The following is a 23902-nucleotide window of genomic DNA, read 5'->3' as shown; positions in this document are numbered from 1 at the left end:
ATGGATGCAGTGAAGAAACCTCCTGTCTGATTTTAAATAAGAGACTTCTCCAGAAAAGCTAATTACAGACAAGATAAACGAAATCAAAAAACAAATTATTAGTAATTTTTTGAACGAAAGAGCCTGTGTTATTATTGTGTGTATTATTTTGTTGTGACTCTTGTTTCGTATGAATTCACCGCACTATTTCCCCACGATGAAAATCTACCACAAAAAAGTATGCCAACACAGTTCAGAATCAAAATGCCTTGAGGGCGCCCTTCGTAAATTAACAGGTTGTTTTTTTCCTTGTCCAAGTTTTGAAGAACGGCATGGATGAATGCACGCATTGCATGCTGCATGCGTATGATGTCTGGGCGCCGTCCCCACAGTGTGAAGGGAAGGGTTCACGGACACACGGGGGGAGAGAACAGACGATGTCGTTGTTGGATTGTAAACAAGTGCGCTACGTGAAGAGTATGTTGATGTTTTTTTACTGTAACAACTTTCAATTCAGTAGTGGAAAAGTCGCTTGAAACATGTTGAAGTTATGCTGAGTTAATGCTACAAGTGTCCAGCCATTAAATTATGTGAATTTGTGACCACTTTTGCACTTTATTGGAGCAGTACTTTCACATTGTTTTCGAGTGACATCGGGTGCGACATCCGTGACACTGAGTAGTGAGTGAGTCCGTGATTGGAATTGGATAACCACCGCACCGCCGTGTGTAAAAACAGTTGGCCGTTTAGGGAGACGGTTTCCCCCCGATGTAGCGAGTGTGTTGCCCGCACGTCTTCACCATGCCTTTCGCTAAAACTTCCACTCTTTTGCTGGCCCTTTTCTCCGGGTTTGCCGCGTTGGTACTGAATGCCGTTGCCGTCGGTTCGCCGTACTGGACACAGACAGATTTCACTGGCTCTGTACGGAACTATTACGTGAATGAAACGGCGGACAACCCCGTTCCAGTTCTGATTCGGAACCGAGGATTGTGGCTGTATTGTGGGTTTGTGTTGAATCCAAACTACACGGCCGATTTTAGTACTGAGGATATTATCCCTTCAGCTCAAAGCAGTCAAGAACCGCTGGATGGTAAGTTTTTGGCATTGCCACAAAAGATTGGTTTTCATAAAAATTGTTCGTTAATTTTGAATTTTTTTTGTTTTGTTGTAATTATTATTATTTTGACGGTTACTGTTTAGTTTTCGTTGTGAAATATTTTCATATTGAAAAAGATTAAAAAACATTAAAACATTTAGAAATTTTGATTTGCAAATTTTTTTACAATGTGCTTGTTAATTGTTTTTATTTTGGTGTACGAATTACAAACTTAAGAACTTATAGCGAAAGATTTTAAAGGAAAGGAACACTGGGCATTGTTTACCCCTTTCCCTTCCCACAATGCGTTCCGACAATTGAGAAAAATCAGGCACGCGGGTTTTGTGATAAGGTCTAAGGGCAGTTGAGGTTTAGGTAGGGCACTCCAGAGCTCTATAGTATTAGTATTCAGGAATTTAAGTCGCATTTATTTCCATACGACCATGTAAGGCCAAATAACAAAAAATACCAGTTGATCGTTCCCGCCCGCATCCTTTTTTGGGGCCGCATCTTTTTTTTTACTATTTACTATTTTTCGATTTTTGTAAAATAAAAATAAAAATAAATAAATAAAACTGTCTGTTTCATAAAACAATTACTAGTGAATGCCTACCAGCAAATCTTTTTAGTGTTCTCCGACCCTGTTAAGTGTTATTGTTAGTGTTAACACAGGTCCTCATGCAACTAATACTAGGTATAAATAAGTTTGCGGTTGATTCAAACTGAAGAATTGGTGGCCTGTTTGATTTGAAATACTTAGCAGCCATCTTGAAGAAAATAGTAAATAGTAAGACCCTCATCCTCCTCTTTTTTGAAAAATCCGGACGATCAACTGGTATTTTTTGTTATTTGGCCTAACAGTAACAAGGTGCTTTGGCGCAATCTGTAGCCAACCATACACCAGGCAAACCATCTTCTCATTGATGCATCACACAACACACGACACAAGACCAAAGGCTTAAAGGAACACATTGCCTTGGATCGGTCGAGTTGGTCTTTGAAAAGCGTTCTTTAACCGTTTGTTATGAAATCGATATCATGGTTAGAAAGATGTTGTAAAAGTAGAATACAATGATCTACATAATGCCTCGAAATGGCGTGGTTTTCTTTTTACTTCCTTCGACTTACACGGTAATGGCCGACTGTTTAGTTTGCGACAGAGAATGAAAACCGTGCAATTTTGAGTGATACTTGTGTGGATCATTATATTCCACTTTTAATATATCTTTCTAACCATGCATTTCATAACAGTTTCAAGCGCGTTTTATAGACCAACTCGTCCGATCCAAGGCAACGTGTTCCTTTAATGTCCCACGAAGGACAAAGCAGTAGAGGCTTAGTAAGGGTCAAGACTGGGATTCGAACCCCCACTCTGCTGCTGGTCAGAAACCCCCACTCTGCTGCTGGTCAGAGTCCAGTACACTTCACCACTCAGCCACGACACGTATTCCATTTTTGCATGACAAATTTGAAAACTTAAACCTACAGTGAGTGAGTGCACAATTTTGATTGAAAAGTCTCCAGCAAATGTACGGCATTATGGTACATGTAGTTGCGATGGTAACTCTCTTCCTGACTGGTTAGTTTAAAAGTTATTTTTTAAACTATAAAGTGAAAAACAGCTCTTTTTGATACATGACTGTATTAAGAATCAACTATAAAATCCGATTACTTTATATTTTTGCTTTATAGGCCTACAGTGTTTCAGAAATATGCAACAACTTTGATTAAAACCTTTAAAAAAACTTTTAAGTTTTTTTCTCTTTAAAATCATAACATTTTATAAATAGGAACATGACAAAAAGTAGTCTTTAATTGTAGAGAATGTTTGTTCTCTTGGTTCAAATTAATATGTACAATATCAGGCCCTGCCTTGATATTTCCTGATAATATGAATTTTCATTAGTTCTCCTTTGTCCTTGACATTTTCTTGTAAGAGATGAACTCTCCATCACATATGAGAGACAGAGACCTCTGTTCTGACCTTGGTTTGATCAAGCCTGTAGATCTCTTTCTGTAGGGATGTAAAGAGTCCATAAACCTCTTCTGAAATGACATGATTTTTATTCATGTAGCTTTGACATCTCCCGACCAAGAGGATAGTTTTATCAATTTGTTCAGATAGTATAGGATAATGCCGGAGGTGCCCTTGTTTTTCGGCCTTTAACATTCCTGTAATCGTTCTTATTTCACTAGGGAGTAATACAGCCTTGGGCTTCTGAGAGCTCTTTAAATCACGACAATATCAACCTCTATCCTCACAGGTACCCATTTATAACCCTTGGGTGAAGAGAAGCAATTAAAGCATCTTGCTCATGGACACAAGTGTCATGACCATGATTCAAATTCGAACCGACACCCTGGTGACTTTAAAACCACACCAGGGCCCAATTCCACAAAGCTGAAAGAAAATACTGCTTAGCAAATTTATTTGCCAAGCAAAAAATTAGTGGGGCACCAGTTGTAACAATTAATGTAGTTTTGTGTGGTACCCAGTTTCTGCTATTAAAGCATGATTACTCTGTGCTTTGTTAATTTGTCTGCTCATCATGTAGGCTTAATGAAATTGGGCCAACAACTTGAGTTAGACGTTCTCCTAAACCGCTCGACCATGACAGTGACACTCTACACTTTTGTTGTAATGTCTTAAGTGCCATGTAATTTATCCCCCACTCCTTATTTTCATCACTGTTTTGCTGACTTATGGCTTTTAATATGTTCCCACACTCAAGATGACGTATGGTTTTGATGGGTAACACCATGGAGCTATAATAGCTCCATGGTAACACTATTGACCTGTCAAAACTGGTTTTACACTGACTAGCAGGCTCGCCTGACAGACTCACAAGTTTCTGTTTAGAATTTGACGGAATGCAAACCACCTGCCGATGATTAGTTGCCATAGAATTGATCCATTAAGAAGAAGCCTCCTACACCAAGATCAGACCATGCAGAAAATTTGATAGGAACTCAATAATTTTCCTTCACTGTTGGGTAATGCATCATTTTCTTAAGCCCAGCAACACTTGTCAGGAGCCATTTTGAGATATGGTGGACACACTCATAAGGCACTATTATTAGGTTTGGGTAAAATTGTCATTTGTATACATGTACACCCAAACCAAACAGTGTACCACACCCCAAAAAGGCTAATGGCTGAGTTTAGTATGTTTTTTTGTATAGGCCCTACACACATTATGCCCTATGAATACATAATATAATTTCAATTAAATATTTTAAAAGGTAATTTAGTCGTATAAATTGTGCTCATGTGTTACATGGTCACAGTACTTTGTAATAAAGTGAACCTAACAAATTAGTTTCTATTAAATTGGCTTTTTTATGTTTATAAATAAAGATGATGGTAGTAAGCATCCTGTGAAGATATTTTGCCTGATTTTCTCCCTATGGTTAGGAATCAAAACGTACAATGAAAGTTTGATTATCTATAAGTAAAACTCGTCTCAAGGCAAGTTTTTGAGATTCAAATATCCCCTCCCATGGTTTCAGCAGCTGGAGATGGGCTGCCATCTTATAAATCTTAAATGTGGATGGGTTCCATGTACTTTAATGAAAATAGCATGAAATGTTTTTAATGTTTTTTTCAACAGCTGAAACTTACACTGTTGGCGTATAGTGTATCATTTTTTTATAATTTGGGCCAGCCTATACATCAATATTACATTGACAGAAGCCAATTTATGTCATTAAGGAACACACTAGAATGCACTTTAGTGGTTCTGTTGTGCTATTATTGTGTCGGATTAGATTTTCTACTCCCATGCAGCCTCTCCAGCTATAAAAAATAATTGTTAAAAAAAATCTATTAACTCAGGGGTTTACCCTGGAAGTGCAAGTCCCCAGCACGTATTTGATTGTTGGGGGCTCATCAAAGGGTAACATTTGGTTTCCTCATAGGTTACCTCAGGGTACCGACAAAAATGGGGAAAACAAATTGTGAGACTTTTGCCCCATCGGGCTTGAATTTTGGTAGAATAGTCAGAAGACACATGTAGGCCTACATTCAATGTACTATCGCATTAGGCAATAGGCATACAAAAAAAAATGTTATGTTAGCGACCTATGTAACCCGACCTACCCTAAAAATACGGCCAACCCTGGATATTAAAAAAAAAATCAAGGAAGAAATTTAATGCTTATAATCTATTTAAGACATAAAAATAAAATAAGTGTCATCAAGAGTTTAAAAATAAGGGAATAAAAGGGTAGCGACAAGTTCTTCAACGTCGTTTCAAGCCGGCAGGGGCAGCGGCCGTGTGATGAAGGCCCGAGCTCAAGGCGAGTGCCTTCATCACACGGCAACGACCCTGCACGGTTTGAAACGGACGTTGAAGAACTCGTCACTTCTCTTTTATTCCCATTCATAAATGCCCTTTTGATAAAAACGTAAACAAAAACAGTTAATAGACACTTTAACAATTGAAAATTTGAGGTTTAAAAAAAAAAATCAAAAACTTTGTGAAGAATCTGTTCGAGGCGCGTGGGTTGTGTGTACACGCGCGCACTTAGATTTTGCGCTGATAGCTACATGTATGATTGGCGCATTCCGCGTGATAATCTTGTGCGCCCGACACGCGGAAGCCAGCTCAGTGTGCATACACAGAGCTCCAGTGTGCATTAACAAAAGGTTTAGGCACACCCACGTGACGCGCTCTCCACCAATAGGAGTAGAGAAACTGTCTGGTGTATTTATGAATACTATTTATGTTGTGTGTAACCTTGTTTTCTTTTGTTATCGTAATATACTACTGGCTTAAATTAAACAATTTGAAAACATGTAATTTTCGCGGCTGGGAGGAAAAAAAACCAACCAAAACCTACCTTCCTTTCCTATCTTTGGGGGCCCGTTACGCCAACATAACTTTTTTTTTTTTTTTTTTAATTTATGCCTTAGTCATACCTTGATGCTCAATTGAAATTGAAAGACTTCAGATCCATTAAGTCAAATAATTTTCACAAAGATATTACACAGTGAGGCAGCCTACAATTATTCAATTTAAAAAACACAAGACCAACCTGCTTATAAATCCAGTTTTTAGTTTACTGACCCAATGCTAAAATCACTGTCCTCAGGCCTGTCTAGTGTTAATTTATAGCCCCATCATTGGTGTTCAAAATACATAGAACAGTTGAATACCGAGCATTATGTTGTTTGCATTTGTGCGTGTACGTCTGCCACATTGGTGATGATCAAATGCAAGGGGTGCAACTTGTCAGCCTTTTCGCTGATTTCCTGGGTTGTTCTTTTTTCCTAAAAGAATGACAGGAATCTTAAAATCACAACAGAAGTTCAGATTTACATGTGTTAGTTTGTTGTTACCCAGTTGATACACTGATAAAGTCCGTACTTTCCTGAGTTCTGTGGGGAAAATAACACTCTGATGTTATTTGAACCCATGACCTTTGCATCTTGCTAGAGTAGAGCATTCATTCTTTCATTGGAAGTGTAAAAGCCATGAGTACTGGCCCAATGCACCTGATGTCATTATTCATAATAATTTTTGGTGCACCAGTTTGGGAGTTGTCAATGTTTTTGCGTACATGTATAGTACACTGTCATGCATGTTTTGCTTTTTGTGGGTTCACATTCTGTAAAGGCTGTGGCTATACTGCCCACTGCTGAGGTCAAGGGTCAAGTTGAATGTGGGATACCATATGTATTTTTCTATATTCCAAGAGCTTTGTGTGTGTTTACAAATTTATCTTCAAGCAAATGGACGCCAGCTTAAAATAATGCATTTTTGCTGAGTTTGAACAGCGCAATACGCAGCAGGGTGTGATGAACCATATTATTTAATATAAAACAGTGTGTTGCCATGTATCGACCAATCAGAATCGAGGATTCAAGTATGATTGAAGACAAAATTAATTACTTGTGAACATCAATTGGCAAAACAATGATAGAGCATTATAGTATAACAATAGTGTGGAGTGTTTGTTGTCAATGTCACCTTTGTGTCGGCCATGCAATTTATTGATTGGGGTAGCATATGGTGATAATTGGAATGTAACAAGAAAAGGAAGGATACATTTTGTGGGGCAATATATACAACCTGCAATAATGTAATGGTACAAATATGTAGTCTTTAATGATTGATTTTCCCTTGCAGGGTCTTGGCCAAGCGATAATTACCTCGGACCTCGTCAAGATCCTTTATCGCCGGCCAAAACCATCTAAGGTTTTGAACCGTTGAAGAACTCTTTGCAACAAAACAGATTGTTCAGTCTAAGCAAACAAAATTGTGGGGCACCAGTCACAACAATTCAGATTTATAAAATGTAATTTTGGCCGAGATCCTGTTTTTGTTTTGCAATGCCTTTCTGTGCTTAGCAAATTTTTGTGATTGATGCTTTATGTAATTGGGCCCAGATCTCAGCTACAATGTACCAGGGTCCAATTTCATGGCTCTGCTTACCATAAGCACAGAATGGGTGCTTGCGGAAGCAGGGAATTCTGTGCTCACGACAGGCGTATTTCACGGGTTAGCGGCAAATTTTGGCTTTTGCGGGTGCGTACTCCGCATTACTAGGCATTCTACGCTTACAAGGCTAGCGCAGAAATCAGGCACTTGCATGTAAGTGGGGAAATGTGATTGTTAGCACAGAATTCGGTGGTAAGCAGAGCCATGAAATTGGGCCCAGATCGAGGCTGGAAGCCAAAACAACTCGCTGGTGCGATGTGATGGGGATCAGTAATTAGGAATGAGACAAAAAAATGGCTCTACGATGATAATGTAACCCCTTTTCAATGGAATCCATACAATATCCCACTCAACAATTAATTATTTTCATGAGCGGGTAATTCCATAAAACTTGATCTTCAAGGTTAACCAATATTGATGCACTTGACGTCACATACAATGTAGCTACGTACGTACAACGTACATGGTTTCTGTGGAATGTCCAGGTGCAGCTAATTTTGACAACGCAATAAATAGAGGTAGCTTTGTTTTTGTTTTGTGAACATTAAATTGTGTATGCTTACTACTGTAGAGGCAGCAATTGCATACATAAATTTTACACTGGATAGTGGTCTAATACCGCTCAATGTAACACCTTCAACAAAAGATTAGTATGATTCACTACATCTTATGTAACACACTTAAAATTGGTGTAATAAAGCTCTATCCCCATGAATAAAGTTATATTTGTACCACCAGCAATAGTTCTGATAGCTGTAAGCCTTGCATACAATGAAGTCTTACAAATGTATTGGATAATGTTGCAAGGGTCTCATTTCTCTGTCATGATTGATTGATTCGAATCAAAATTCAAGGGTATTTAACCAAGCTGGATTGCTATTTTTTTTATACAGGAAAACAGACATGACCTTGATTATATAGCAGTTACCATGTACTTTACGTCATCCCAGAGAACAATGTTATATAACATACAACTTTGGCTGGTACATGTACATGAACATGAAAGGAACAGGGCTCAACTTCATGGCTCTGCTTCCGCCGACTTTTGCGCTTACAATCACAGAACACACCACAATTCCCCGCTTACGTGCAAGTGCCAAATTTCTGCGCTAGCCTTGTAAGCTGCTTGTAAAAGTAGAATGCCTATTAATATGGGGTACGCACGCGCCAAAGCTGAAATTCGCAGCTAACCTGTGAAATATACAAGCCATAAGCACAGAATTCCCGGCTTCCGTAAGTGCTTACGGTAAGCAGAGCCATGAAGTTCGGCCCTGGTCTTAAACACAGGCAATGTATGGTAAAAACCGTGGCAAAGCAGTCTAGCGCACCAAATTCAAAGAGTTAATCTGTTCATGAATTGCTGCTTTTTGACCGAGTCAGACTAACCATGACCACAGGAACTCAAAAAAAACGTTGCCTGTGTCCGTGCAATCAGCTTCTACTTCTACTTTGTTACTCCCCAGGATCCATAACTTAGGCCACGAAATAATAGCAGTGTCTTGCTCAAAAACACAAGTGCCGGGACCTAGATTCAAACCCACATTGTGATGACTCGGCCACCACAACTTGAATTCGGTGTGCTGGACCGCTTGGCCACTGTGTCTCACAACACATTGCCTGTTCAGACCCCGAAATAACCCACGGCACCCACAGCAATTGCTGTAGTGCCCTGTGTCTTTGCTGGGGTACCCTTTGCAAAGTTCCAGTATCCCGAATTCTTCGCAAAGTGAAGAAGCTCAGAATCCTCCGATTTATAATCATTAAAATGGAATAAATATAATCGGTCTTATAAATAGCACTTTTCATATCATACATGCCATACAGGCATCCCAAAGCCCTCATTAATTTTTTTCTACTGGTATACAAAGCTGTAGTTTATGTTCGGAATTATTTCTAATGTGCTGTGGTGCAAACTTAATGCAGCCAACCATGCCAGTACACCGGGGCTATGCTATTCTCTTTGCAGGAAGTTTGTTCTGTTAATCCGGACTGATGACAGGTTTGTGTTGGCTTGAATCCTTCAATATCATTCAGAGAGTCCAGAATCAGAAGGATCCGATAAAGTTAAAAGGATTAATGGTATCAGGAGGACAAAGGATTGAGTGTTTGTAAAAAAAATTATGACAAATTAGGTTTTTACTTTCATGACAGGAAAGTTAAAGTATCATAAAACCCAATCTTGTGCTCTTAAATGTTTTAAAGTTTAAAAAATGCCCCAACCTCCAAAACTGCTTCTAAGTTCTAATTGCAACATGGAAATTTGAGTTTTTTTCGAAGGGTTAGGGATTTACAAAAAGTTTCAAGAGTCTGAGCTTTGAACCTTGTAGTTTGGACTAAAAGTGTGTCGTTGAAACATTGTCACCTGGTGGTTCTGATTCTGTTGAGTTTTTAGAAAATAGAAACAAAATCAGCCTTTTTGCCTGAAACTTACGAGTTACTGACACACTGTACATGTATACATTATACATGTACATGTACCAGCAAACCTGTCTGTGTGACCGTGGTGGCTTTCCATGTTTGGGAATGAAGGATTTTGTGTAATTTTTAATACCAGGTCTCCATGCAGGTTATTAAACTCAATTGATAACCCTTTTGTTAAATACCTGCAATTGGTGACCAGCTTAAATGTCCCTTTTTTTTCTTTTCTACATGTACCTTTTGGCAACAGCTCCCATTTGTTTTGTACACACTTTCCAGAAGGGAACCTTCACTCAACCGAGAACCCGGTTGCTTTTGTGTTAAAGTTCCTCGATTTGAATGTTTATGAACAAGTACCCACCCCCACACAGTGTGGTTTGATGATTATACATGTACCTACTACATATGTACTGACTCCCACACAGTGTAAACCAAGGACTTCTCTACACTTCCCATTGTTTTATTTAGGTACGTCATTGTCTTTTTATAGTGACGAAAGCGACGCAAGGACTTCCTCATTCTGTCAAAAATGTTGGATCCCTTTTTTTAAAGCCACTGGACACTATGGGTAATTGTCGAAGACCAGTCTTCTCATTTGGTGTATTTCTATGCACAAAATAACAAACCTGTGAAAATTTGAACTCGATTGGTAGCCGAAGTTGCGAGATAACAATGGAAGAAAAAACATGGAAGTGTCGTGGCTGAGCGGTTAAGAGCACCGAATTCAAACTCTGGTGTTTCTGATAAGCAGAGTGTGGGTTCGAATCCCCAGCCGTGACACTTGTGCCCTTAAGCAAGACATTTCACCATTGCTTCGTCCTTCGGATGGGACGTTAAGCCATTGGTCCAATGTGTTATGTAACGCATGTAAAAGAACCCAGTGCACTTATCAAAAAGAGAAGGCGTTCCTGGTCCGATCGGCAGCAAATTGCGACACAGCTCCTTGTAAAAACATTACATGTACATGGTGCTATCAGAATTAGGTCTCATAACTCAAACGTAGTCCCACACCTTGCAGAAAATACTGTATTTTACAGCGTCAGGAGTGTCACTGAGTGATGGACATGTGCGCTATATAAGAAGCCACAATTGATATTATTATTAAGAAAAAACAACCTCGTTTCACACAGTTGTGTGCTTTCAGATGCTTGATTTCGGGACCTCAAAATCTAATTCTGAGGTCTATACTTCATAGGGAGCTGTTTCTCACAATGTTTTATATGGTTAACAGCTCTCCATTGCTTGTTACCAAGTAAACTTTTACGCTAACAATGATTTTTTTAGTAATTACCAATAGTGTCCAGTGCCTTGCAACAACATTTGTTTGGCTTGGTCTGCACGTATGTATATATAGAGAGCCTTCATTTCCGATTTTATTCCGATTATCACTGTTTTTTCCTTGTCTTTCTCTGCCCGTTTTGCATCCCCTTTTTGGAAAAGGCGCTTCATAAATATCGTTATTTTGATATTATCAATACCAGTAACAATATTAAGTGTGGGTGTGTGTTGGTTAGCCAGCATACCACACTCTGCAAGGGCTACGTTTACAATGTATATCAGTTTCTAGAAAGGAAGAAGAAAACAAATTCAGTTGTATACTGCAGATGTCTTAATTTCAACAAGGTATTCTGAAACTATCTGTTGCACTACCTGTTTGCATGCAAGTGTGCATTCGTTATTTAACAATTTATAGGAAATTCCTTTCATGCATGTAGGTTGTGTGTTATATTACATGTACACCGTAGTCTGGAATTCCTATCCATTACACTGTGTTGATGGTGTTGTACAATGTCTAAAGCAACAGCTTGTGTGTGTGTCATGCATTCATGACAATTGACTTTACACCAGGGTTCTGCTCCAGTCATTTGTCATTTGTTTTCTATTCTGTCCCAATTCAATTTTACAAATTTTGTTCCCAGATTTTCATTGGGTTTGCTGTTGAATGTTCATGTTTGCATTTACCCAAAGTGTCAATAGCATTTATTTTTAATTTATTTTTAAGCAAGCAACAATTGTAAAACAACTTACTGGTCAGTCATTATTTTGATTCTCTGAGTACATAATAAGTGTCAAATAATTACCTGTATAATTGCTCTTTCAAAGTACAATACGTAACATGGCGTATAGGCAACTGGATTTACATTTACCTCTTAAACAGTCGATTCCTTTACATGACTTTGTTGGCGTTGATCATTTCAAGCATGACCAGGTCCAGATCATAAAAAGTATCATAAAATGTGTTTTTGTGTAATGGTGTAGTGGGCCTAGATTATAAATACATTCATTAAAGCATCCTCTCCAGTGTTATGTCAGGTATGTGTAGGTGTACATCTTGCAAATTGTATTCAAGTTTATCACTTATCATTTTTTATGTACAGCAGTTTCACATTCACAAAATACAAGGTGTGCGGGCATCAGCACAACAAGTTAACACCTTTGCCATTTTGGGAATATCAAAACGTTGCATAATTTATCAACACATTTCACAGCTACATTGTATGTTATACAGAGCTGTCAACATGTTCTCACTTACAGTCGGGGAGAAATTAAACATTACAAATCTCATATTGTGATGATTATTAAGAATCAGGTAGCTATTTAGAATCATTCAACAAGATAGCAGGCCTGATACTTCACAGAGGCAACAACTGCGATTGCCTCCATGCCCCCTGGTCATTGCCTTGGTGCCTTTGAAATTCTCCAGTAGAAATTTACAATTTCCTCATAGGGTGCCCTTTACCTGATGAGAAAATGCCTTGGTGCCCTTGTCCTTTCAAAACCAAAGCATACAGGCCTGAGATTGGGGTAAAGTTTCATAATCGAGAGATTTACAAATATGTTCATGCGAACATGGAAAGTTTGGTCAGGGATTTTTTTTGCAGAAACAGGGAGAGTTGACAGCCTGTACTGAACTTACAGTTAACGCTTCCAAGATTCAAATTTCTGGGCATGAAACTGTTGTCTTTTTACGATATCACGTAATTTGAAAGTGAAAAGATTCTCAAAATGCTTTGTACTTTCAAAAGCTACTGTATAGCTAACCCAGTTAGTTTTTGTTGTCGTTAAGTTTAAGAGTGATCACCAAAATGTATATCTTTCCTTTTTAAAATACGGCTAAGAAATGTGGATTTCTCAGGTGGTTTAGAGAATTAGATTCCCTAATTTGTCAAAGTACTTTCAACTTGATATGATGTCACTGACAGCTCATGGTACTCGAAAATGTATTAGAAACATTGAAAGCCCCACCCCCTAGGGATGCGTGTAGGAAATGGCCTCACTCACTTTAAAATCAACCTAGCAGAGTTTCTAATGTAGGGATCTCTACTGCCGCAATCCACCATAATCAATCGATGCGAGTTGTTGGGGGGGGGGGGGGGACAAAGTGTCAAATGTGCATATATCCTTTTTTCCTCTGGTTGATTCTGAGGGATTTGGTGGAGGAACTTGATGGAAACTGCACAACAGTAATACAGATTCTCAGATTCAAATTTTGGGCCATAAAAAACTGTTAAAGTGAAACTTTTCTCAAAATTCTTTATACAACATGTACATATGTATTTATACTAGCTGCTGTAAGCTTCTAACCAAAAGTTTTTATTGCCATTAATTAAAAGATTATTTACCAAATGTATAACTTCCCTTTCAAGGGTCTACGTACTGTCTTTTTGTAGGACAGAAAACACAATGCATAAAAGTGGCACAGTTTGAAGATAATGATAGTAAAAAGCTTCCCTGAAAATATTACTTGCTGAGTTGCTGTTGTTTTTGAGATGTGAGTATAACAATGTAATCGTCTCAGTGATCATGAGACAAAAAATATTTTCGCATGTAAAAACTTGTTTTTCATGACATTGTTTTACTCATTTCTCAAAAACTATAGCACCTCAACAACTAGTATTTTAAGGTATGCTTTCAACTATCATTATCTTCAAACGGTGTAAATTAAATGTAAATCTGCAGACATTGTGTTATGTGTTACGAAAAGTACCCAAATCCTTTAATGCGTAGCTTTGAGAACTAGAGTATGCGCTCTGAATATTTAAGTCCCATGAAGAGAGGTATCGCTACGGCATGCTGCCCATTGTAGCGAGAATTGATGGCTACTGTAACACTTCTCAGGTCCTTAATTTGAGTGAGATTACGCCTCTCGGCTGGCAGTTTCTCATTTTAGTTTTCACACCTGTTTGCACTTCACTAAGTGTCTGTTTCTTTCCTTTACAGCTCTTGTTGAATGCGTCGTCTACAATTTTACATCCAGCATCAAGCCAAATGCTCCTGGCGCTACCTACTTAAGTATAAGATTTTGTGAGTATTATTCACGTAGTTTTACTTACATATTAAAAAAGAGTGGCTTTTTACATGTATATAGCGCACACTGTTGCCAGGCAGTGATGCTCACAGCGCTCAACAATATGCAAAAAACATTAGTATGAACAGAAAACGTAGGGTCTCTATACATCCTTAAAAAGTCTTAAAAAGTCTTAAATTTTACTGTCCAAATTTTAATCACACCTCAAGAGTTTGAGGAATGCATATGGATTAAGTGTTCATTCCCTACCTGATTACGTGGATTTTCTCCCCCTCCCCCCTCCCATCTGAAAATTTCCTCTTCCCTTTTCATCATCATGTTGTTGGCGCTGCAGAGAAGTGTAGTGAAATATGTCAATAAATATACAAAATGATTTGAATACCTGTATTGATATGCACATATTATTTCTTTCATGCATACAATTTTGTAGTGAAATATATAAATAAATATATATTACAAAAAGATTTACATACCTATATTGGTTGCACATATTTACATTTCTCTTGCATAAAATTTTACAGCACAGATTTACTGGTACTTTAACTGAATAAAGGTTCAAGGCATTTCAAAATGAAAGAGAATTAAGGCATAGTCACACTGCAGCGATAACAAAAAGACGCAAAGAGGGTTGAATTGCTCCATGTAGAACACGCCAATGCTTTTTCAACCAATCAAGGGCGTGCATTTTTAACGTTCTTGTTTTTCGTTCTCGTTATCGGGGCCTGTGTGACCGGGCCTTTAATCTTTCACAGTGTGTTTACCAGTCCCTGTTACCAGAATAATAATAATAGTAATAATAATAAGAAATGCTTATATAGCGCATTTCAGTACTGCAAGTACTCACAATGCGCTTTACAAAACAAATACACACATTTATACAATAGAAAGCAACAGATAAACTAAACAATTCAATACTGTACTAGAAGTTTTTTGCTCTCTCCAGTTTGTCAGTAGAAAATATCGGTGTCCAAACTGATTTTGACTATGTTTGGAAATAATGGCTTCTTTTGGTAAGAAGCCTAAAGCAGCTTTCGATAGTATAAAGCACAATTTGAGAAACATTTCACTTCGAAGTAATGTGATAACGTAAAAAGATATCAGTTTTATTCCCCAAAATTTTAATCTGAGAAGCGCAACTGTCAGTTATCTATCTCAGATTTTGTATTTCTATTTAGGGATTATTCTTCCTTCAAGGATATAAATTCACTCCGGATTTTCGTCAATATATCAAAAAAGCGACTGTTTTGAAATGAAGTTTTCACATGTTAGTTTTATTGGATGTGTCTACCTTTACAAACTGCTCACAAGAAGTTAGGAAACATTTTTCAACCATTGTCATTCATGTAGCCAATTTCAGCAACATGTCATCATTGCAAATGTGGTATCATTTTAAAGGGGAACACTTCAGCTTTGCATTGAAATATAACTTAAACCAAAACAGAATAATAAATGATAAAAATATACTTGATTGAAAAAAGTTTCCTAACTTTTTGTGAGCAGTTTATAGGCCTATAGGATTAAAACAATCCAATGGTTCCTAAGTCAAAGGTATAGTTTGCCTTAGTTTAGTACATGTGTTCAGATTGTACTTTCTGGGCAGGATTGTTCAATTTTTATTACCTTCAACAAAAGTCCAAACTGGTAACTGTTTCTGAATTGTGATAATTTCTTTTGAAACAGACACAGAGAAATGTGCTGCAATAATAGCATGTGCAGCACTCGCCATGCAGTTCTGTGCCGCTATGACGAGCATTCAGGGCACGTGGACTATGTTGACTGTACTCTTCACTGACTGTGGCATCATGTTCTTAATTGGAGGTAGGTCTTTGTTTCTCTTCAACTTTATTATTCAAAATTCATATCTTGAGCCACACTTGTCAGAGTGATAATCTTTGTACCGTCAAGTAACTTACAGCACATCTTCTTTGTCTTCCTCAAAAAGTGACCCACTTTCATCTTCACTTCCGATTCAAACGGAAAGCTCTAAAAACGTATTGAATATGACGTCACCGTTCAAATATTTGCCCTACAAGATGGCGTCTGCGAGCGTGTGTGTGTGCGTGCTTGTGCAGCAGAAATCAAACCAGGAATGCTGTGTTTTTCTTTGATGTACGTGTGTAGACCCGCATACGGTTTGACCTACAAGTTAGCGTCTTTCATAGCAAAAATTAGGTTATTACAACCAAATTTAATACTGACTTGTCATTTTCTGTTGATGTTTCAACAACTGCAACCCCAGTGTTTGTTACATAACAAACACATGTCTCTGAGTTATTTTTGTTGTCCTGTGTAGTCAGCCTTTCTGTATGTATTTATACCTGAGTGAGTGGATTTTTTTTGTACCATGGCTGTGTGAATAATGATAGACCTAATCATATGATAATGTATTGTACACGTGCTGTAAACCAATTCCCTACAAATCCATCAAAATGCAAAGTTTAGTACAAATCTTTCATTTCTTAAGTGCACTCTTAAGTGCTCTCATGCACAATATGAGGAACGATACCACAAAATGAGTTCCAAATCAGCGTTTTGAGTATTGAAATGTTCATAATAGCTGAATTCAAATAGAGAGAGTGCTTTCAAATTGTACTCCACGCTCCCCTCTAATGAAAGTGATTTTGACTTAACCTGAGCTCAGTCAAAAGGAACATTTGAAGTATTGGTAGCTTATAGTTAATAATGATATGTTCACCAATTTGAAAAATTGTACTTACGTTAAGTGCCTGTACTCCAGAGCAATACACTGCATCCTTTAGAGTACTTTTGAATTGTGTAACTTGTTTTTGTCGATGTCCTGGGTCTTAAATTCCAGGTTTTGTACTCACTCGGCGACAAATTTACTTGATATTAAAGTCACCTGGAAGTGATATTTCTAAGAGTAAAAATACAATTTTAAATTTAAGAGTTTGTCCCGACCTGAGAGGGTGCTGTTTGTGACGTCAATCGAGGCATGTTTTTTGAAGAGAAAATGTGTAGTCTGGCCCCGTTCACTACGTCTGGTACCTGATCGGTATGATTCCTACGTACAGAACTATGTTCCGCGGAGCAGACTGAACGCACACTACGGCTGCTGTGCGGATGGTACACTCGGATTACCCTGCCCGGTGACCAAAAATTGTGACGCTAGGCGCACGCTAACAACATGCCCTCAAAGTTCAAAATTACCCGAATTTGTTCACGTTTGGCATATGATATGCTACTGTAGGTTTGTTACGTCTTTCAGGTACCTTCGTCGACTTCCCACTAGCTTGAAAAATAGTTGGGATGGCGACATTTTTTAGAGCACTGTGGCTCGAAGTGTTGGCTGCACGCAGCGCTGAAACAGACGTCGGACCGGACCACTATTGCTCTTGTGAGTCTGACTATGCAAAACTGACCCCATCTTTTGTTTTGCTGCCTCCAGCAGCAATGCACCTGGTCGGCATTAAATCGACTTGGTTGGTAATCCTGTTTTTATCAAGAAAATTTCATGCTAAGCAAATTTTTGTGCTTAGCAGCTCAATGAAATTGGGCCCATGTTCTCTAGTTGTCCTCACGCTAGTTATATGTGCAGCATGACATATGTGTGGCACCAGTGAATCCTGGAAAGCACAATGCCTGAAAAGCGCGTGTGCAGGCAGCCTCTATTCATCATGCTTATATTATTTGCAAGCCAGTTGCGGGTTTGTTACACTATGCAGCAGAACGAATGCACAGCACAAGCCAGAAAGCATGTGTCATGCACGTGTACAACTTAAATGGTCTGGATAATTGGTCCTAGCTGTAGAATTTTGAATTCAAACAATCTTTGGAGCTGGCACAAAAGTAAGCAGGGTAGGCCTACAAAAAAAAGTTGTTATAAGGTTGCCTGATGGTGGCTGCCCCGAGCAAGCAGGCAACAGTTCACTTTGCACCCTGTCATTTGTAACAATACGTACACATGGAGATAACAGGTGTAAGTTGTCAGATAAAAAGGATGTACTATTCTAGCCTCTTTCTTTAATAGAGCATTCCTGTAATGGTTTTTTCTTTTTTTTCTTTTTTTCCACCAGCTGTCTTCAGCCTGATGAGCTCCTTGTGCTTCATGATCAGTTTCACTTATGGGACACACCAAGTCCCTGCAGCCTTTCCCCCTCTCCCAACTGGGTACGTCTTAAACTACTCGTGGTCTTTCTTCATCGCCTGGGGGTCGTTCGCCCTGACGGTACTCAGCGGGACTTTGTATCTCCTTATAGCGAGGGCATGGCACCTTGAGGAGGTGTGGGTTAAAGCGGAGGTGGAGAAACCGGGCGGGAAGAAGGAAGAGACTGTCAGCTCTCGAAGGAAGCTCATGGGAAAACTATGAGAGACACAGAGAGAAAAACAGGTGCTCAGTGCTTTCATTTCTTTGTACTATTTTTAATTGAGCCTTACTTCTGCCCGGTACGGCAGTATTATTATTATTATTTATTATTATTATTATTATTATTATTATTATTTAGTTTTTTTTTCTTGTCTTGTTTCAAAGCTACATATCATTTTTATATTCCAGAAGACTCATGTACAGTGTAACTGTAAAGAATTTTGTATCCCTCTGTCTTCAGTCTTTCCAAAGTAGTATCTACTTTAAATCTGTCTCACTAAACTGAAATTTTAAAAAGAAAGGACTTCCAACGCAGTAAATGCACATGATCCGAGATGCATGTTTACGGACACGTGTTAGGGCACTTTCTGTTCTGTATTATTAATCACAGATTCCTCTTGCAGTTGTTGATGGCTTCAATGCAATGTTCAATAAAAGGTAACAACTATGTTCAAATGGTATGAGGACCTCCCAAAATGAGTGGTACAAGCATTTTTTTAAATTGTGTTCAGTAGCTCATTTATCAAAACAAAAACGCTATTTAATTACTCATACCCAATTTTTCATATTATAGAAGTTATAATAGGCCATTTCATTTTATATAATTTATTCTGGTTGTGAAGCAAAGGACTCTCAGAAAAGCAAACTTAATCATTGTACTAGCCAAGAACTCAATTGAGAGAAGACAAGAAGGAAGTTTCATTTTAAGATGTGGGAGGAAAACCCTATTTCATTGCATTTCTTCTGGTTGTGAAGCCAAGAACTTTCAGAAAAGCAAACTTAATGACTGTACTAGCCAAGAACCCAATGGAGAGAAGAGAAGGAAGGAAGCTTAGAGTTGTCCTAGTACCAATCATACAGCTAGATATGTTCACATCTGAAAAGTGAAAATATCCTTTGTAGACCCTAAATAAACTGTTGATTGCAGCAAAAGCCAATGTGCACATAGTCCATGACAAATCTGTTGTTGGTTATTTTTACTGCACATTACGCATTTACAACTAATTAGATTTGTTTTATGTTTTTTTTTTTTTTACCAATTAACGCTGGGGAATCTTCCACTTTTGTTTTCCCCTTGTATGGACACGTAGTTACTCTTCCAGTAGCAAAATGGCATCACACTTTTTGAGACTTGTTTTGTGAGCAGGGGTTCTTAGTTTTGAAGTCTAAATATGAACGCGCTGAGTGTTAATAAAACATTGCATTGTTTTGAACAGTTTGGTTGTAAATATGTTGGGTAGTTGACAAAAACCTTTCCAAATTCCAAGTTCCATATTGCATGTGTTGAAACCTACATGTACACATGCACATGCAGCCAAATAGTAGGCAAATGTCGATATACATGTACTCTGGGTTGGTTCTTTGAACACATTTTCAATGAGTTGGGGTTAAACAGAGACAAATAACCAGAGCGGGATTTGGTCTCACAACTAACCAAGTTTTATAAAATATAGTGCTTCTTGTGTCGCCTTTAGCTGTATTGTATGCATGTCCAGCTGCTTCTGGACATCATCTTTCTCGACGGGTTTGGCCCCAACGGTCCTCGCCTCTGCTACTGGGGGTGGTGGGGGACTCTCCCGTGATAACACTGCATTCCTCAGGTCTGCGAACTCGATACTCGGGTACTTCTGCAAGAACCGGCTAACCTCCCTTCGAAGAGCAGGGTCAGCAAGGCCCGATGAGAACTTCTCTGAGAGAATTGGGCTCTACTCCTCCAGTAGGGGGCTGTCCGGCGAAGCTATTTCCACTCTTCTCAGTAATCGCATCAGTTGGAGAGAGAAAACTTGAACTTCCAGGAAAATATCCAGATATAAAATAACTTCTCCACAGCTTGTACATTCAAAGATTAATCAATTTCCATGTAGAAAATAGCAACAAAAAAACATAATAAGACTGAGAAAAACCCATCATACAATCAAATACTGATAATACATAAATCATGACACTTGTTAGATACAAGAAAGAAAACACTTCAAAGTTTATGGTGAAATAAAGTTCAAAAAGGTGAGGTGGTCGGGTCTCCACTGCTTGTCTGAAACCAGTGGTACTTCAAATTATAGTTGCGATGATAATGTCAAAAGTTAAAAAGGACAGGGCCTGGAACTGTACACGCATCAGGGGTCTCCATAGTGAAGAACTTGAAAAAGTGAAGCTTCAAAGAGCGAATTATCTCCTCTCTGATGATAGTCAATAGTGCACAGAATACTTCCCAGACGAACACCATGCCTCAAGTTGAAATCAATGGAGACTGCTGGTTCCATGCCTTCCCCACCCATTGAGTCCCTTGATGGGTCACATCAATGTCATGGTACGGCTTCCAACATCGTTGTCTCATCACCGCATAATGCTAGGTGATAAGTCGTTGGCTTCTCTTCCGTCAACTGCAACCGCCATCCTCCCTCCAGAAAACGTACTGATATCCAGCCATGGTCCCACAACAGAGAAAGCTGACTTCAGCTGAAGCAAATAGCTTGTACTGGATTACAGTTTCTTGGACTATATACCTCTGATAGTCCCACATGCCACACGACTTATACATGGTTACTACACATCCACCTCCTGTGTCGATCACACTCTGCTGTTCACAGCATCCTGATTCAGTCCGGAATCTCTACTTCCCTCTCTCTATCTCTTCATTCTTCATCCATCAAGATCTTTAGTTGAGTTCCGTTGATGATTTTGTCAATGAACGTTCCTTCCTTCTTGTACCTCCGATAAAAACTTTGAGTTCATCAGGTATGTTGTTGAACTTGCATACAGCTACAGGAACAAACTGTAAAAAGATATATCTCTTTAAAACTTAACTCTTTCCAGAACAGTGTCTTGAGAACAACTGAATTATTATTAAAAAGGCCCACAGGAACCAGTGTACAGCATTTCTGGGCTATGACTAAGCCAATGAATAAACATGAAACAACAAAGGAATATGCAAAAATGAGACTAGTGCCACTGAGTACAAATTTCCATTAAATCTATGACCACCATCTCTAGCAATTCCCATATAAATTGGTCCAATAGACTACGACCCACCTCCTCCATGGACCCACTCTCCATTATGTCTTCCAGGTGATCTTGAATTTGTTCTATGGGGTCTATGTAGACCATTTGAAAGGGACTGTGGAAACGTACCCACACAAATATTACAAGCTATCATAAAATGTAATGTTCAAAACAGTGCATTAGTGTTATTATGTACGCAAATTCTGATCAAGTGTGCAACCATGCAGTCATTTTATCTTCCAGGGCCCAATTTCATAGAGCTGCTTATCAGCTTACTTTGTGCTTATTGTATGCTAACCTTCCAGTGCTTAATGTAAGGTAATGATTGGCGACAATGTAAATCCATAGTAAACACTCGAGCTAATATTCTTGCAAACCATGTGAAATACGCTTTGGCTTTAGGCAGGGTGTACTTGTGGTATTGACAAAGACAAGTATCCTCACTTGGTGTTTAAGCACAATTGGTCATCGAAACTATTAGAAAATAATGAAAGAAACACCACCCTTGTGGCACAGAATTGTGTGCTTTCAGATAGGCTTCATGCCTGAAACCTCTCTCAGATTCAATTTTTGGGGGTGAAAATTACCTTTTCCTCTATAACAGTGTAGTTTTAAACTACACTGTACTTCAAAGGGAGCTATTTCTCACAATTTCTTATACTATAAACAGCTCTTCAGTGCTCAATACCATAAGTTTTTATGGGCATTAACTTGTAGAGTAATTACCAAAAGTATACCCTGCCTTTAAGCAAAATAAATTCTGCTATTGTTAGCTTGAATTTTTTTTCTTTTCGATTAGCCGCCCTATGAAACTAGACCCAGACCACAATCCATTCTCCTATAAAGTGCACTTCACCAAGTCACAAATAATGTCAAAAATGACCTCCATTTTTTGTCTGTGTAAGCAGATTCTTCCTAAAAAGTGAACACTGATACTAGTGAAATGTAAAGAATTAATTGTGCGTGTTCCTTGAAATTTATCCTCCTATATTAAATATTGATTCCCTTCCAAGTTACCATAATTGAAAAACCATCTTTCTATTTTGAAATACTACCTAAGTGTATCATATTATATGTATCATCTATGAAGTAAACTATATCTATTTTTTATGTTTTTAACAGAAGGTGAAGTTTATATATCATACATTGTATTTTAAAGGAATATTTTATTTAAGTTTCCATCATAAAAGTAAGATTATTAAGAGTGTTTGGTAAATAATTTTAAAGACAAGCGCATTGTGTTTTAGGCCTACTCAATGTTTTTGATTATACTGTCAACGTCTACATGTAGTCTTGTAAGCCTGGTCCATATGTACATGTACTTCATGTGAAATGAATGTAAGGGAATTTTGGTGACGCTAGTTGGCTGAAGACTTACCTGGTAAAATCCACTCAAATTTTTTGTTTTGAATTTATTTTTTTATTTATTTTTTTTTTGTTTTGGGGGGTGGGGGGGGGGGGGGGCTGCAAATACCCGACAACAGGAACAATGGTGATTTATTTTTAGTATCTGCTTCCATCGAGCATCCTAAAGGATTTCAGGACGTTGTACACTATGGGTGTAAGCATAAATGTACTGTAAAGTTTAAATTTTTGTACGCTTATAATCAAAGGGGGAAAGTAGTGTCTTTATTTAAGGGGTTTTCAATGTCGGTATTGAAGAAGTGCATTAAAGGCAATGGACACTATTGGTAATTGTCAAAGACTGGCCTTCACAGTTGGTGTATCTCAACGTATGCATAAAATGCCAGAACCTGTGAAAATTTGAGCTCAATCGGTCATCAAACTTGCGAGATAATAATGAAAGAAAAAAACACCCTTGTCACACAAAGTTGTGTGCGTTTAGATGGTTGATTTGGAGACCTCAAGTTCTAAATCTGAGGTCTCAAAATCAAATTCGTGGAAAATTACTTCTTTCTCAAAAACTATGGCTCTTCAGAGGGAGCCTTTTCTCACCATGTTTTATACTACCAACCTCTCCCTATTACTCGTCACCAAGAAAGGTTTTATGCTAATAATTATTTTGAGTAAATACCAATAGTGTCCACTGCCTTTAATTACAGATTTACCACAATGTGTACATGTTCTTGTGAACTATCCATGTATATACATGTATGCTACACTGTATTATACTATTAGCATCACAGTAGGTCATTTACGACTGGCTATACATGTATGGATAGTAGACATGGCTATCAGATCAATATACATAGTGCTCATTGTAATTAACAACTCACTGAACGATACTGCACTTAATTAATCAATACTGGAAGGTCCACAACAAATTAATTTGTCTTTTTTCCTCATAGCAATCTCTGAATTCATTCCGTTGT

At 38.2% G+C, this 23902-nt stretch overlaps 1 protein-coding gene across 1 annotated transcript; it reads left to right on the top strand.

The window, feature by feature from the left end:
- Positions 1-417: 417 nt before the first annotated feature.
- Positions 418-22988, top strand: LOC139943741 (uncharacterized). Its single transcript, XM_071940514.1, has 4 exons — positions 418-1069; positions 14158-14241; positions 15926-16063; positions 18280-22988. Exons 1-4 carry the CDS (start codon positions 781-783, stop codon positions 18570-18572), a joined length of 804 nt encoding a protein of 267 aa, XP_071796615.1. The 5' UTR covers positions 418-780; the 3' UTR covers positions 18573-22988.
- Positions 22989-23902: the final 914 nt, after the last annotated feature.

The sequence above is a fragment of the Asterias amurensis genome, chromosome 11 (genome assembly GCF_032118995.1).
Source record: "Asterias amurensis chromosome 11, ASM3211899v1".
NCBI classification, from domain to species: domain Eukaryota; kingdom Metazoa; phylum Echinodermata; class Asteroidea; order Forcipulatida; family Asteriidae; genus Asterias; species Asterias amurensis.
The sequence above is the reverse complement of the archived record's forward strand: the minus strand, read 5'-3'. Positions and strand labels throughout refer to the sequence as shown.

Bases quoted from the DNA above. Each gene is read 5' to 3' on its own strand.
- LOC139943741 (XM_071940514.1), top strand. From the start codon at position 781: ATGCCTTTCGCTAAAACTTCCACTCTTTTGCTGGCCCTTTTCTCCGGG. The intron at 14,242-15,925 runs GTGAGTATTATT...CTTTTGAAACAG, and splicing joins CTACTTAAGTATAAGATTTT to ACACAGAGAAATGTGCTGCA. The intron at 16,064-18,279 runs GTAGGTCTTTGT...TTTTTCCACCAG, and splicing joins CATCATGTTCTTAATTGGAG to CTGTCTTCAGCCTGATGAGC.